Source organism: Girardinichthys multiradiatus, chromosome 5, assembly GCF_021462225.1.
Source record: "Girardinichthys multiradiatus isolate DD_20200921_A chromosome 5, DD_fGirMul_XY1, whole genome shotgun sequence".
NCBI classification, from domain to species: Eukaryota; Metazoa; Chordata; class Actinopteri; order Cyprinodontiformes; family Goodeidae; genus Girardinichthys; species Girardinichthys multiradiatus.
In genome coordinates this window covers 16,675,816-16,691,890 of record NC_061798.1, presented here as the reverse complement: position 1 = coordinate 16,691,890, position 16,075 = coordinate 16,675,816, and the positions used below count along the sequence as shown (strand labels likewise).

Genomic DNA, 16,075 nt, shown 5'->3' with positions numbered 1-16,075 from the left:
CATGCTGTGAACTAGCTGTTACAAGACTAAACTTACATCTCTATTTAGCCTTGATCAAAATGACAGCCTGCCGGCTTCAGCTGTTGTAAGGCAGAGAGGAACTCCATGAAGGAGAGAGAGAAATCAATATGAAGGAACTGAGAAAGTGTAATCTGTGAAGTGCTGCATTTTAGCTGCTTCTGTGTGTGACGTTGTCTTAGATTAAAATACATTCTATTTTTCATTTAGCAAACAAAACTTTTAACCCCTCTATTTTATGAACCACATTTGTATTTTACTTGCAATGAAGCAATGTTTGTGAGCAATTTCTGCAGGTTTGCATTAAGCCAAGATAACACTGGAATCCGACATTCCACTCCCAAGGTTTGCTTTCCATGTTTGCAAGATAGAAATAAAAGGTTTCCATCAGGTCTGCAAACAAAATAGTTGACTTTTATTCAGATTTAGTATTTTGTTTACATTCTATTTACAACGTAAGACACACATGAAGGGAAAAAAAAGGTGTGATTCCATAAAGAGGGCACAACAAAATCTAAACAGTGCGAGAGGCTAAGAAGAACTGAAACATCGGAGGTCGAGGGAAAGAGCACAGAACACAGCAGGAAGTAGAAAGGAACAAAAAGATGAACTAAAGGAACAAGAAGGTGCACCCATGGAGGCAATATTAAAGCTGATGACATACAAACGCAGCAGGGCAAGTGACATAAATATATGAAGATAAACAGAGAAAAAATATATATTTTATGGTTTGTTTTACTTGTCGTAGCTACAATGTTAATACTAGAAACATAACAAGGTAGAAATACCTTCAAACATTTTCTAAGATTCAGACCCTGTTCATAGCCTGTGTAGCACCTGCAGCGCCACCTACCACCAGCATCCAACTGCTAACGTTACAGATGATTATTTAGGATGTTGATTCAAGTATAGGAGTCTGTTTTTCAGCAGGGCTGGGTTGTGTGGTGCAAGTGTAAATGTAGCTCACAGAGAGAGAGAGATTTAGTGTTTTTTCCCCTTAAGTTGGTTAGATTTCCTTGTTAATGTTGTTCAAGTGACCATTTTGTTTGTTTTTAAAACGTACAGGACTCTCCACAACTATTGCAGCCCCTGGTGAAGATGTGTAATAGGCTTAAAATAACTTATGAATGCTTGGTGATCCCAATATGCCATTCTTTGTTGCAGTTCAACAACTACTAGCTTTTGGAGATTTTTTTTTTTATTCCCTTATGATCTTTTCACTATGGTAAAACTTGGATCCTCATTCAGCCAAGTTTATCCCAGTAACAGTTGTTTAAACTCACTATTTATCCTCATTGATATTTGAAGGAGTTTAGGTGAGTAGCTATCATCTTGTAGCCATTTTTATCTGGATTAGTGAAATGATTCTATTGCCTTTCCCATTTTGAAGAGTGGCCAACAGAAACTGGCTTCTGTGTGACGTTATTTTCGCTGCAGAAAAACAGAACGTTTGGGGTTACAAACAGTTCTTAAACATGCAAATAAAATTATCAGGTATTGTACATGAATTGTTGAGGGTGCCAATAATTGTTACAGGTGAGATTTGGTTAAGTATGGGACTTTAGTTTTAGCAATTTTTCAGAGAGATATTATGCTACTGCATTATGCTACTGCAATATATATATTTTTTTTCCGATAAGCATAGTGGGTGCCATAGATCCCAACTTTTGTCTGTGATTGAGGCTTTATCTTTCAGTCTGGGTGGAAAGCATTCTCTGTACCAGGATGTCAAAATGATACAATGAGCAGATGAAACAGCACTCCAACACATTGTTCACAAGCATGTCTTTCTGTAACATCTGTTAGCAAAGACTTCTGTTGCCAAACATTTCCCAGCTCTTCATGCTTGTGTCACAACTGTAAAAGAATCATTAGGGTTCATACTGGCATCTTTTGATCTTGTTTCACCATCTGTTCTTTAAAGTCAGTGAGCAGAAACTTCAGGAAGGCCAAGAAACAAGACGGAGGACGAAAACAAATGTCACTGAAAACAACTTTGTCTCTCCTTAAAAACAAAGAATTATTTTCATGAGCTTTAACGTCATAAAATCATAACCATTTCCATGAATCTCAAAGGGCTCAAACATATAGTCATCTCATCTGCATACTCAAGATTTATGCTGGGCGATGACTACAAAACTCTCGTAAAAGACGGGAGCACATAAATACCCAGACAAAATCAAGCATACTGCATACACATACTGTGCACCCAACAATTATTGGCACCCCTAGTACGGATACATAGAAAAGCCTGGAAATAATGAATCTGCTCCAGTAGCAAACTGACACTATAAGGTTTACTACCGACTGCGAGATTTGGATATTTGCTTTACCTTCCTTGCCAACCTTTTCCACTGGGCAGGGTGGGAAAATAAACTTGGATCCTCATCCAATCTTTAAATATGCAGCAAGTTAAGCCAATTACCTGACATATGAATAGAAACCATCTGTTTAACTTGAATCCTCCGTTCTCCTGCCATTCCCATTTTGAAAAGTAGGAAGCTATTTTCTCGTAGTTATTTCCTAAATGAAAATGCATCGGCCTTACTCGAATGGCAAGTTCTCTATTCCATTTTAAAGAGTGGCTGAGAGAAATTAGTATTTTGGTCACATTGTTGCTGCTCTAGGAAAACAGAAACTTTTGGGTCAATCATTAACAGTTCTTAGACAGGCAAATTTAACGTGAAACAAAAAAACTCATCAGGCAATGAAATGGGCTCCTGTGACATTTTCCAATCCCCACTCACCTGCCTGTCTTGAATGGCATGTTCACTCGTCTTTCCCATTTTGAAGAATGGCTAAAAGAAATATATATGTATAAATAATTCCCCCTAAAGTGATTGAATAAATTGATTAATAGCTGTTTACATATCTCTAATAGGAATGCCTATAAATGCGGAGCCCTGTATATTATTACATAATGCCACATTGAGAACATGTTTCATTCAAGCTTGAAATTATTACAAATTCTATAAAGTCTGTTGGTTTGCACGTGGACCGCAACAGCAATGTCTTCCAGACTTATGGAAGCTAAATAGTGAGTTGAAATAATAATTTTAGGCTAGCATTCACGACAAGTTAAAATTAGTACACAGAATTTAATTAACAGCTAAATAATGGAGAAATGATGTACAAAGACAAGTTGAGCCCTGAAAATGGCAACAGAGTAAGGAATTTGTGCTGTAATAAATAGATTATGGAAGCAGAAGGTATAAACGGGGCTACAATAGCAACAATCATAAATGAGTAATGCTCTGACTCATCCTTGTCTGCATGGGACTGAGTAGAGGTCCTATCTGGCTCAGCCTACTTAAGAAACACCTGCCTAAAATGTTTTTTTTAATCAAATAAAACCAAAAACATAAAATCACCTTTTCACACAATGAAGCCAAGCCGGGTTTCAGTAGGTGAAGAAACCACACTCGTTTACAAGCTGGCACTACAATGTGAAAAGGGAAAATGATGTTTTGTCACAAGGATGAGTCAGATGGCTGCTGTGAACAATGCAACTACATTACAAGCCCAAAGCGGATTTATAATTATTGCTGTCAGTGTTCCGTTTGTTTTACCAACACAAAGACGGATGTGATCTCAGGGTAAGGAGTGTACGTCCACCGTCAAACTGTCACACCTCTGACAGTCAAATCAAATAAATTAACAATAAGACAAGGTTAAAAAGGTCCGTAATTAAAAGGCGTTGGAGCAGCAATAAATAGATTTTCCTTCTATTTACAGTTATCACCAGACACTTTAAAACAAGGGATCAATCCAAAGCTTTGTGATTTGTTGCTTTTGTTCCCAGGATGAAGGCTTGGCCCCTGATCGTCTTCCTCCTCTCTGCTGAGGAAGCCAGCACATAACATGGAGGAGATGAGATGCCTGTATAGATGTGTCCTTCCTGTGTTTCATCCTCAAAAAGAACAACCAGTGTCTTGCTGTAGCTGCTGTTATTGTTTTGTTTTTTTTATGTTAATTCTGCCTCATAGCACAAACATTCATCTAAACACACACATACACACAGATTTGGAGCACCCGACGCCTTGCTCTGTCCCCACACAACGCACCGTGTATCCTCCTACAGCCTCGTGCTCAATCTGAGTAGCAGTTGCCTCGTTGACGCAGACCTAAGAACAGCTTTTGCTCCACGCTTTCATTAAAGCAATGAACCAAACCTAGAGCTGAGTCCTTAGGGCAACTTCTTCCTCACGTCGCCATTCAGAAACACTAATTTATCTTCTCAGTTTTCAAGGAGCCGTTGCGTTTGTGCCTACCGTTGGCAATGCTTTCAGAGTGGCAGTGTCCATTGGTCATGCTGCCATCTACTCTTCTGCTGTGGTCCTCGGCCTTGCCCCTGAGGAGACGTACCAGCCTACGCAGTGAAAACACTATGAGAGCGCCAGCAGCTGCAACAGCAAACATTACATCCAAGAGGAAGTACTGGTAGGGGGACACTTCGTATACAGCCGAGCGAAGATGGTTAGCGCCGTTGTGACGGAGGATGTACCCTATCCAGTACACTGCCCTGTTGACCGGGTGGCCCGGCTGATCTTTGTGAATGTTGGAGAGGAGACGAGCCTGTTCACGGTACCTAGGGAGACAGCAGGGATGAGGGTTAAAACGAAACATAAGAACAACTCCCGAAAAATGACGTGCAAAGAAGACAAACCATGTTCATTCAGTACATTGCAAACGTATTCAGACTTATTAAGCTTTTTGATATTTTGTCACATTACAAATCACAAACTTCAAAGCATATTTGCATGGGATTTTAAGTGATAGACCAAAAAGTACCTAACTTCAAAGATGAGAGAAAATTATCATATTCAACATTTCTTTTACACAAAGGGTGTCCATTCCTTGCAAAATTGTTCAAGCTCGGTCAGGTTGGAAGAAGTGCATCTGATAGCATCAACATTTGGATTCCAAATAAAACCTAGTACTGGACTTTGAGCGGTTGATTCTAAAACATAGATATGTCTGAATCATAACCAGGGGAGTCCAAGTCCAGTCCTCAAGAGTTTCTATCCTGCAACTTAGATGCATCCCTGCTCCAACACACCCAAATCAAGTGGCTGAATTCCCTCATCAGCATGTGATTCAGCTATGCAGAGGCCTGCTAATAAGCCATTCATTTGATTCTAGATGCAGAAGTGATGCATCTAAAAGTTGCAAGATAGTAGCTCTACAGGATTGGGCTTGAGCACCCCCGATCTAAACAAACCCACTGTAGCCTTGCAGCAGGACATTGTTTAGGGTCAATGTCTTGCTGGGAGGTGAACCTTTGCTGCAGTTTCTAACTGGTTTTCTTCCAGGACCGCCCTGTATTTAGCTCCGTCCACCTCCCCATTTCTCTGCTGGAGAAAATCCTCCCCACACCATGATGCCACCACCACTGTTTTTGGTGGTTTCAGGATCTTCTTCCATATGTTTGCTATGCCCCCACATGGCTTGTGACAAACTGCAAAACTGGCAACTCCTTATGACTTTCTTTCAACAATGGATTTCGTCCTACTACTCTTCTATAATGAGCCACATTTCTGGACAGCAGAACTAATAGTTGTTTAATGTTCCTTTAACAGACCTCTCAGGCCTTTACAGAACAGCGGTATTCATAAATACAGAGCAGACTGTACTTCTTGAAGAAGCTTAGGTCCTTTGGTGTTTGCAGCAAGATGCTGTATATCTTCTATAAGTCTGTTGTGGAAAGTGTGATCTCTTCTACCATCATCTGCTGGGGAAGCAGCATCAGAACCAGGGACTTAAAAAAGCTCAACAAGCTGATAAAGAAGGCTGGCTCTGGTCTGGGGACTCCTCTGGAACCTCTGGAGATCATTGTGCAAAGACGGATTCTTCATAAAATGAAGAACATTATGGAGAACCCTGAGCATCCTCTTCATGAGACTGTCCTACAACAACAGAGTGTCTTCAGTCAGAGGCTTCTTCAGATCTGCTGTAAGACAGAGCGCTACAGGAGATCCTTCCTGCCCACAGCCATCAGCATCTACAACGGTTCTTTGAGGAAACCTTCATAATATGAGCTATAACAACATTTAATTTCCCTTTGGGATTAATAAAGTATTTTTGAATTGAATTGAATAAAGAAAGTAAGAAACAAATATTTATACAGCAGCTATCAAAATATATAATGGGACTGAATTATACACTGGAGGACCCTAATACATAATTAGTAGGCTTGTAAACGTTCTTAGTTTATCTGGATTTTATACCGACGTATCAAAGTGTGAATACAAATGCATGCCACACTATTCAGATTTTTATTTGTAAAGAACTTTTTTTCCTTTTGCTTCTCAATTATTTTCTACTTTGTGTTGGTCTATCAAATAGAATCAAAATGAAGTTTTAATAATATTTTTCATGGCACAGTGTGAGGCAGTGGTAAAGAAATGCACGAACACAAATAAAACATAACATTAAGGACTTAAAGCAGTCCAACCTGGGGTCGTTGATGACACTGCTCAGGGAAACGTAGAGATCTTCCTCCGTCATGTCTTTCCAGTGCAGCATGATTCCCATCCCTTTGGCTGCCACACGAGTCATGGTGTCATAGTGGTCTCCAAAGAGAGGCACACCTACCACCGGCACCCCATGATACATGGCCTCGTAGATGCTGTTTAGGCCCCCATGGCTCAGAAAAGCCTTTGTGTTAACATGACCTGGATGGTAGAAAACATGGGTTCACTTTACTGCATAATGGATGTCAAATCATTAGTAACTTCTGACATGCTGTTTCTGCTGCATTCCTGTTTTGATATATTCACGGTGTTCATTGCAGAGCCATGCTGCAAAACCTCAAATTTTAAATGAAAAATATCTTTAAAAATAAAACAAATTATTTTAGAGGTTTCCCTCTAAGATCTTGATTTTATCACATCCAAGGTTGAATATTTAAACAACGCACTATAACAATGCAGTAAACCTAAAAATATAATCTTATGTGTTGTTATATTTCGCCTATTTATATCTAAAAGAATTATGCTGCCGATAGAGTTCTGTTTTGAAAGATTAATTTTAAAAACCCCAAACTCTTATTTGTCCAATAATTCAAACATGGAGAATGCTTTGCAGCCTTTGTTTTAACTTTAGAACATAATACAGAGATAGCTGTTATCCTCAGAAAGCAAATACACAAAGTTGCCTTCACATTTAGATTTGACCACCAAAGTGATTAACAATTCTTCGAAACATCTACCAGATTGAACCCAGTAAGTTCAAATTAAAACAATAAAATCTTGTTTAATAAAGTACAAAAACATTAAATATTTAGTGTGTGGTTTGTTGTAATTCAAATACCAAATCTGTTTAACTACTGGAATACTTTTCTATTCTCAGACATAATGCAACATAGTTAATCAAGCTTAATCTAAATGGTACATACTCACCTAGTAAGTCATTCTGTGGCATCCAATCAACGAGCTTGGTGTTGTTGCCAAGGTTACTGGGTGCAACTCCAGAGAATCTAAAAAATAAGAAAGAACGTCATGAAGGAACGAGGCAACATTCATACAGTTTATTCAGCACAGAGAGGGAAACTGAATCCTTTTTTGTTTTTACTTCTTCCCTTATTTCCAGCCTGCAGTGCTGTTGAAATGCACAATGTTGATGGGACATAAGCACAACGTGAGCCACTGAAATCATTTCCATATTGCTGACTGTTTCAGCCATGTGAGATGTTAGGAGTAAGACAAATCAAGGTCCAAAGGGTAGTAGAATTTTCTGAGAAGTCTATTAACAATGAAAAGAGAAATTACTTTTAAAAACAAACACAAAGAAGCCATTTCCTTCTTCTTATACTTATATATAAACATTTCCGTTTCAGAATTTAGCAGATGCATTATCCAAAGCAACAATACTGTTCTATAAGCACAGCAGTTTAGAAATTTGTTTTTAGAGTTTCCATGTAAAACCTAGCTAGAAACCACTTGATTCCCTCTTGTACGCTATAATTCAGCTAATTTAAACGCATCAAGCATTACCAAAGCTCCTTGCAAAGGTAAATGATTATTCAATGAAGCTTACTGTTAATATTAAACCATTTCACATATTTGCTTAGCTTGGCTTAACACATAAAGGGGAAACAAAGGTTAATAAATGGCTCATATCAGAAGTAACCTCGAAAGTAATAACACATTTCCACATACTGTTTGCACAATTACATTTCTCAGGGACCAACTGCTAGTCGGTGGGCTCAGTCATATGTGTATCAGTTATTAATAGATGCTATGTATGTACATAGACCAGGGCCAGAGAGGTACAGTATATGGATATTAACTTATTTATCTTGGACAAGGTGGCCTAATTGGTGTGTAAAAGACTTGGGTGTTATTTTTTTTGTTTTATATAAATCAATTTGCTGCTACATTTCCTCCAAAAGCCACCAGGTGGTGCATGTGAGTAAATAATATGACCGCATACCATAAAATGTACATAAATAAGTTTATAAATGTTTATGAGATTTTTTTTTTTATGAGAAGATTCTTCCTTTTTAAGGAATATATCTATTCTTTTCCCAACATTGTTAAAAATTGGCTAATTTTGCATGTAGTGTTAACCATTGGTTTCTTTCTTCTAATTGTGACGGTAGCTGCTGACCTATTTTGGTTGTTTAAACAACTGTGCTGACATTTATTTTGATTATTCCATATTGTGCTGGTTTAGGGTTTCCATTCTAGAGCATTTCGATCATTTCAGCTGAGCAGCCAATCTTTCTCTGCACTTCTTGTCTGTAACCCCCCTCACAAATCAACTTTTTAATCAGAGTATACCTTCTGAAAAGCACCTGGAATGACCCATAGGGTTTAGAGGGTAAAAATAGACAAATCTTATTAATTGGTGAGTTAGAGAAAATACGGTGTACAGAAGGGTAAACTGGTTAAGAACTGCATGATCCAGAGTCTTATACTTGTCATTGTGTGAAGTAGTTTGTGAGGTTGGGGGATGTGTGTGAGTGTGCATGCCAAGCATTTCTGTTTTCACGATGCATATACATGCTACAAAACAACCACCTTCTTGTCCATCTCTGTCTGTTTCCCTCCCTAAACTCAAAGTCTTTCATCTAGAGCCAACAGAGCCTTGTTTCATTGTCCTGCCAATCAAAGCCTGCAGTCATGGAGTCCTTTATCAATGAAACAATTCATTTGATTTCATCCCCTTTCAAACGCATCGGTCCACCATCTCTTACATCCTCTTGGTTTTCCTAAACACTGAAAGCTTTTAAAGAAAATCTTCCCTCTGTTTTCATTAATGCATCAATTCATTGGTTTTATCTCGAATGTTTGTCGGAATGCTTTAAAGAAAGAAGTTATTATCCTGAATATTAAATATCAAAAGGCAAATACAGCACAGTTACACAGAAACCACCCTGCAGTTGACAAAGGGAGATGTGACAATTATGTGGACATGAGACTTGGCTGGGTAAATATGCAGATCATGAGAACATTTAGTAAATGGATGCAATAAAAGGAGTTTGATGTTACATTTGACTGGCTTATTTCTCTCCTGGGTCGCCATACAAACTGCTTTATCAGAGTCATGTTAACAACAAATGGTAAACTTCCTTGGCTGCTACATAACTGACATCAGCTCCCTTTATTGGATAATTGCAATCCTGTTTCCAAAACAACTCTAGCTCAGTTAAATAAAACATATATAAGTTGTGAAACAATGCAATAATTTAATTTAAAAAATCTTAATACTGGGAACTACTGAGCTTGCTTTTTATATCATTTGGTATTATTATTACTTTTTAATACCAAAAAGAAGATGTGGCACATTTTATCTGCTTTAAAAAGTTTTAAGGGTTATCGATATATATGTATTACAACAAAAAATAAACTATAAAATGTTAAAACGTTTAACTTTCACTGTGATGCCAATGTCTTGCACAGAACAGGCATTCCCTTCCCTGTCGGCCTTCCTGTTTTGCATTGGAATGCAGTTTGTCAGCTTTGAACTTTATCCTTTCGTTGTTTGTTCATCATGTGCAAATATCAAAAGAAAAGCAAGCAAAAATGTGAGGGAAGGCAAAATTCAAGATAACTGTTCTTAAAGGTTGATTTTTTTTTTTTCTTGTCATCTCAAACCAAAACCCCAAAAGTAGTGCCAACAGTAGCAAACAATGCAACTCATTATGGAACATAATTTAAAAGTGAAAAACCTTGATAGAGATAAGGACAAGAACACAGGGTTCCCCTTATAATCGGAGCTGGTGATGTTCATGCACACATATTTATCTGTTAGGCAGATAATGAAGTGTCATAAAGGTCCTGTTGGATTTCTAAGGAGATGCCATTATACTGAAGACCAATCAGTTTAATAATGTATCATGTGCTGTAGTCAATGACAAACAAGCTTTAAAATAAACCTAGAAAAGAGTTAAGGATTAACATGTTCAGAGACCATGTGCAAAAACACAGCAAAACTAGCCTTCACATTTCTCTCGTAGCTCAAAAACGATTACATATATTCCTTCTGTTAAATTGTATTTACACTCAAGGTCATAGTTTGTGTATAAATACAAGTTGTCAGTGCCTACTTGACTTTTAAATGGTTAGATTTGTATTGCCCTTGTACATTGCTGCTAATAATATATCTGATTTTGCATTAGAACAGCGCCTTACAAATGTATTCATGCCTGTTGAACATTTCATATTTTGTCATGATACAAACACGACCTTCTATATAGTTTAGTGGGGTTTTATGTAACAGATCAACACAGTAGTGCAGAATTGTGAAGCGAAAGGAAAATGTGTGATTGAATATGTAATTTTAAATTTTTTTTTAGGAAGACAAATCTGTGTAGTTGTTCATTTCTGTGTCAACACTGAAGAACCGTCTTTCGGAGGAATTACACTTGCAAGTCTCTAGCAGCTTTGCACATGACATTTCTGCTCATTCCTCTTTCCAAAATGGGCCAAGCTCAGTCAGATTGGATGAAGGCCATCCTTAAGCAGCAAACCTCATGTTCTGCCACAGTTTCTTCATAGCATTTAGGTCTAGACTTCAGCTGGACAATTCCAACAAATAGATATGCTTTGAATGTTTGCATGTTTAGGTTTGTTGTCCTGCTGGAAGGTGAATCTCCTCCAATGCTTGAATTATTCTGCAGGTCTTCTGCCAGGATTGCCATGTATGTGGCTCCATCCATCTTCCAATTAACTCTCACCAGGTTCTTTGTGCTTGCTGAAGAAAAGCAACTCCCATAGCATACTGCTGCCGCCACCATTTTTTTACCATGCGAATACAGGTTTAGGGTGAAGTGCAGTTTTAGTTTTCACCCACACACTTCTTTGCATGTAGACCAAAAAAAAAAAGCTTAAGCTTGGTCTCATCTGAGCAGACCACAATGTTCTAAGTATTTCATATAAGTATTTTTTCTCCCACATGGCTTATGGTAATCTGCAAACAGGACTTCTTATGGCTTTCTCTCAACAATCGCTTTCTTTTTTCCACACTTTCATAACAGTCAGATTGCTTCTTTCCTCCAGAGCTACTATAGGCCTCTTGGCTGATTCCCTGAGTAACACGTTCCTTGTCCAGCCTGTCATTTCAACATTTGATACCTTAACCCTGCTCCAAACTTTCTCCCTGACCGGTCTGCTCTGTTCCTTGGTCTCCAAGATGCTGTGATGTTCTTTAACAAACTTCTCACACCTAGGATTAAATTACAAACAGGTAAACTCTAATATTCACCTATTTACTTGTTGAATTGCATTTTATTTAAGGGTGACAGAGTAAAAGGGACTGAATACAAATGCTCAATGCAGTTTTCATGCTTTTATTCAAGAGCATAAAATGTAAAAATGTTTAAAAACCTATAATTGCTTTTTCTTCCACCTCACAACTATGCACAACTTTGTTTTGCACAATCACATAAAATCCCAATAAAACACATTGAAGGTTGTGGTTGTAACGTAACAATTCAATTCAATTCAAAAATACTTTATTAATCCCAAAGGGAAATTAAATGTTGTTATAGCTCATATTATGAAGGTTTCTTCAAAGAGCCGTTGTAGATGCTGATGGCTGTGGGCAGGAAGGATCTCCTGTAGCGCTCCGTCTTACAGCAGACCTGAAGAAGCCTCTGACTGAAGACACTCTGTTGCTGTAGGACAGTCTCATGAAGAGGATGCTCAGGGTTCTCCATTATGTTCTTAATTTTATGAAGAATCCGTCTTTCCACAATGATCTCCAGAGGTTCCAGAGGAGTCCCCAGAACAGAGCCAGCCTTCTTTATCAGCTTGTTGAGCTTTTTTAAGTCCCTGGCTTTGATGCTGCTTCCCCAGCAGATGATGGTAGAAGAGATCAAACTTTCCACAACAGACTTATAGAAGATATGCAGCATCTTGCTGCAAACACTAAAGGACCTAAGCTTCCTCAAGAAGTACAGTCTGCTCTTTCCCTTCTTGTAGATGGCTTCACAGTTGCATCTCCACTCCAGTCTGTTGTCCAGGTGAACACCGAGGTATTTATACTCCTGCACCACCTCCACTTCTTCTCCCATGATAGAAATAGTTTTTGACTTATTCCTGTTTCTCTTAAAATCTACAATCATCTCCTTTGTTTTAGTCATGTTCAAAATGAGATGATTGTTTCCACACCATGCCATAAAGCGGTCCACCACCTTCCTGTACTCAGCTTCTTGTCCATCTCTGATCCACCCCACGACTGCAGAATCATCCGAGTATTTCTGCAGATGACAGGAATCTGTCTTGTACTGGAAGTCTGAGGTGTACAGAGTGAAAAGGAATGGTGAGAGTACAGTCCCCTGTGGTGCTCCTGTGCTGCTGACTACCTGGTTAGACTCACAACCCTTCAGTCTCACAAACCGTGGTCTGTTTGTCAGGTAGTCTTTGATCCAGGAGATTGTTGAGGCCTCCACCTGAGTCTTCTGGAGTTTCTGACAAAGCAAATCAGGTTGGATTGTATTAAATGCACTGGAGAAATCAAAGAACATGATCCTCACAGTGCTACTGGCTTTGTCCAGATGACAGTGGGTTTGTTGAAGCAGGTGTATGATGGCATCTTCAACTCCAACTCCACAGCGATAAGCAAACTGAAGGGGGTCCTGATGGTTTACTGTTTGCTTACTCAGGTGGGCCAACAGGAGTCTCTCTAGGACCTTCATGATGTGAGATGTCAGGGCAACAGGTCTATAGTCATTGAGGACTGATGGGTGAGTTTTCTTTGGTACCGGAACAAGACAGGAGGTCTTCCACAACACCAGAACCTTCTTCTGGGCTAGGCTAAGATTGAAGAGGTGCTGCAGAATCCCAAAGAGCTGCTCTGCACAGGCCTTCAGGACTCTAGGGCTGACATGATCTGAACCTGCAGCCTTATTCTGATTCAGTCTCTCCAGTTGTCTCTTCACCTGACTTCTTGAGACACACAGGTGGAAGGGGGAAGCAATGGAAGCATCAGCATCTTCTGATATGGTTGAAGGCAAACATGTAGAAGCAGAAAGGTCTAGGGCTGAGGTGGAAGATACAAAATGTGAGGTGTTACTGGACAGCTGTGGGTCCTGTGGGTCAAAGGAAGATGGAATGTCTATTTGGCTGTGAGCAGGAGAGGAGGATGCGAAGCTTGTTTCTGAACTGAACCTATTGAAGAATGTGTTCAGTTCATTGGCTCTGCCCAGACCTCCATCGGTCTGATCATCCTTCTGCTTGAAGCCTGTGATCTTCTTCATCCCTGTCCACACATCTCTGATATTGTTTTGCCGGAGCTTGCTCTCCAATTTCTTCTTGTACACCTCCTTGCTGTCTCTTATCTTGACTTTAAGTTGCTTCTGTAAACTCCTCAATAATTCTCTGTCTCCCTCTCTGAAGGCTCTTTTTTTCTTGTTAAGCAGGTCCTTCAGGTCACTGGTGATCCAAGGTTTGTTATTGGGGAAGCATCTCACGGTTCTGGTGGGGATGATGTTATCCACACAGAAGTTTATAGTTGGTTACACACTCAGTCATGGCATTGATGTCCTCTCCATGTGGCTGGCACAGTGCGTCCCAGTCTGTAGCCTCAAAGTAACCTTGCAGAGCTTCTTCAGCTTCCTGTGACCATTTTCTCACAGTCATCTTTATTACAGGTTGCCTCTGAACAAGGGGCTTATATTTCGAGCAGAGAAAAACAAGATTGTGATCTGATTTGCCTAGAGGAGGTCTTGCTGTACAGATGTATGAGTCCTTGACATAAAACAAATCCAATGTTTTGTTTTCTCTGGTAGAGCAGCTGACAAACTGTTGAAATGTTGGAAGTGTAGCAGAGAGTGAAGCATGGTTAAAATCACCAGAAATAGCCACAAAAGCATTGGGGTTTTGTGTCTGTAGCTTAGCAACAACTGAGCTGATGGCATCACATGCAGCGTCAGCAACAGCGGAAGGTGGAACGTAAACTGTTGCCAAAATAACACTGGTGAACTCTCTGGGTAAATAATATGGACGAAAACGTACTGCCAACAGTTCAATATCTGGACTGCAGAGATGACACTTCACAGTTACATGTCCTGGATGACACCATCTGTTGTTCACAAGTACTGCCAGTCCACTGCCAGTCTTTTACATTTGCCGCTCCTCTTTAAATCTCTGTCTGCTCGTATGGTTAAAAAGCCCGGCAGAGAGACACTGGAGTCGGGGATATGATCCTGCAGCCATGTCTCAGTAAAACACATAATACTGCATGCCCGGTACTCTGGCTGGGTCCTTTGTAAGGCTTGGAGTTCATCCAAGTTGTTTCCCAACGATCTCACATTGCCCATCAAAATCGACGGAAGAGACGGTTTGAACTTCCTCCTTCTATCTCTTCTCTTAGCTCCTGCTCTGCATCCACGCCATCTCCTTTTCAACTCATCTGGGATTTGGGGTTGTAGTTGAAGTATTATTTGAGCTTTTGAGATATTAATCAGCTGCTCCCGGTTGTAAGAAACAACCCCGTTGACATGGTAATGCATCATAACAAATGTCCAAAAAGCACTAGGAAAGTATTAGGAAAAATCCTACAAGCTGCACAGCATCCGACACTGGAGTGGACAGTCGTCCAAAAAAAAAATCAACAGTATCCACCACAAGAGGAATAGTTCCCAAAAAAGAATAAATCAGAATCAAAAGTAACTGTGCTACTCCAACCTGCTGCCACCTTGAGCAGCGCAATTCTAGAAAAAAAGGGGTATGAATAGGTGTAAGTTATACCTTCCACTGCTGTGGAAGGTACGATCCCCACAGCACCTAGGAAGTAACCATAGTCATCAGTCTTCATATTTGTTGCGTTTGAAAAAGCAACGAGGAAGTTTAGTGAATAAAATATTCTTGGCAAAGTACATTACATTTTGTGGTCCGACGCTGTGATTAAAATGAAGAAGTAGTTCCTTTGCTAAAAATGAAGTTATTAAGTTTTGCAGAGGCAGGGCCTATGACTTGAAGGAGATCATTACGCATCAGATGGCCGCAGAATATATGCAGAGGCACATGTGGGTTGGGTCGGGACTATGACCTTAGCAGTCCGCCCGGCAGTGAGCAACAAAGTGTTGCTTTTATTTTACAATGTTCCTTACCAGCTGTATAGCTGATTACGGGGCTCTGTGTCATGTGACGTCAGGAATGATGAGTATTTTCAAAAACTTGAGTACTGCTTCATTAGAAAATTCCCAATTGAACATTATCATGTGACCGATGAATGTGTGTGTGCATTACCTCCAGATGACAAGCTGCGGCAGCCGGGCTAGAGCTCCAGCCAGTTTGTGAGCGATGTCATGGGAGAGGTACTTGACTCCAGCACCAAATGACACCACCACAAAGCCATGTTCCGCTGTGCCCTTCACCAAGGCCTGAAAATCCTAAAGGAACAGAAAGAGAAAAGCCCCTGAGCGACAGATCCAGAGCAGTATGCTGATTTCTGAGCTCTTCACAAGCTGTAAATATGTTAGTTTAATATCTTAGCTAAGATTGTTTTGAAACTATTAATGATGCTGTAAAAAAATTTATTAAAAAACGTTTTTTCACATGGTTGCTAGGCAGATTTTCCTAAAGGAACAATAATAAAGTGACATTGA

At 39.6% G+C, this 16,075-nt stretch overlaps 1 protein-coding gene across 2 annotated transcripts in view; it reads right to left on the bottom strand.

The window, feature by feature from the left end:
* Positions 1-410: 410 nt before the first annotated feature.
* The window catches only part of ugt8 (UDP glycosyltransferase 8), a 29,204-nt gene continuing 13,539 nt past the window's right edge, over positions 411-16,075 (bottom strand). For both annotated transcript variants that reach the window (XM_047365718.1, XM_047365719.1), the window contains exons 3-6: positions 15,717-15,859; positions 7,419-7,495; positions 6,473-6,692; positions 411-4,606 (exon numbers count right to left, since the gene is read on the bottom strand). In XM_047365718.1, coding sequence (XP_047221674.1) covers positions 4,243-4,606; positions 6,473-6,692; positions 7,419-7,495; positions 15,717-15,859 — 804 coding nt within the window. In that variant the 3' untranslated portion in view covers positions 411-4,242. The remainder of the gene's footprint in view (positions 4,607-6,472; positions 6,693-7,418; positions 7,496-15,716; positions 15,860-16,075) is intronic.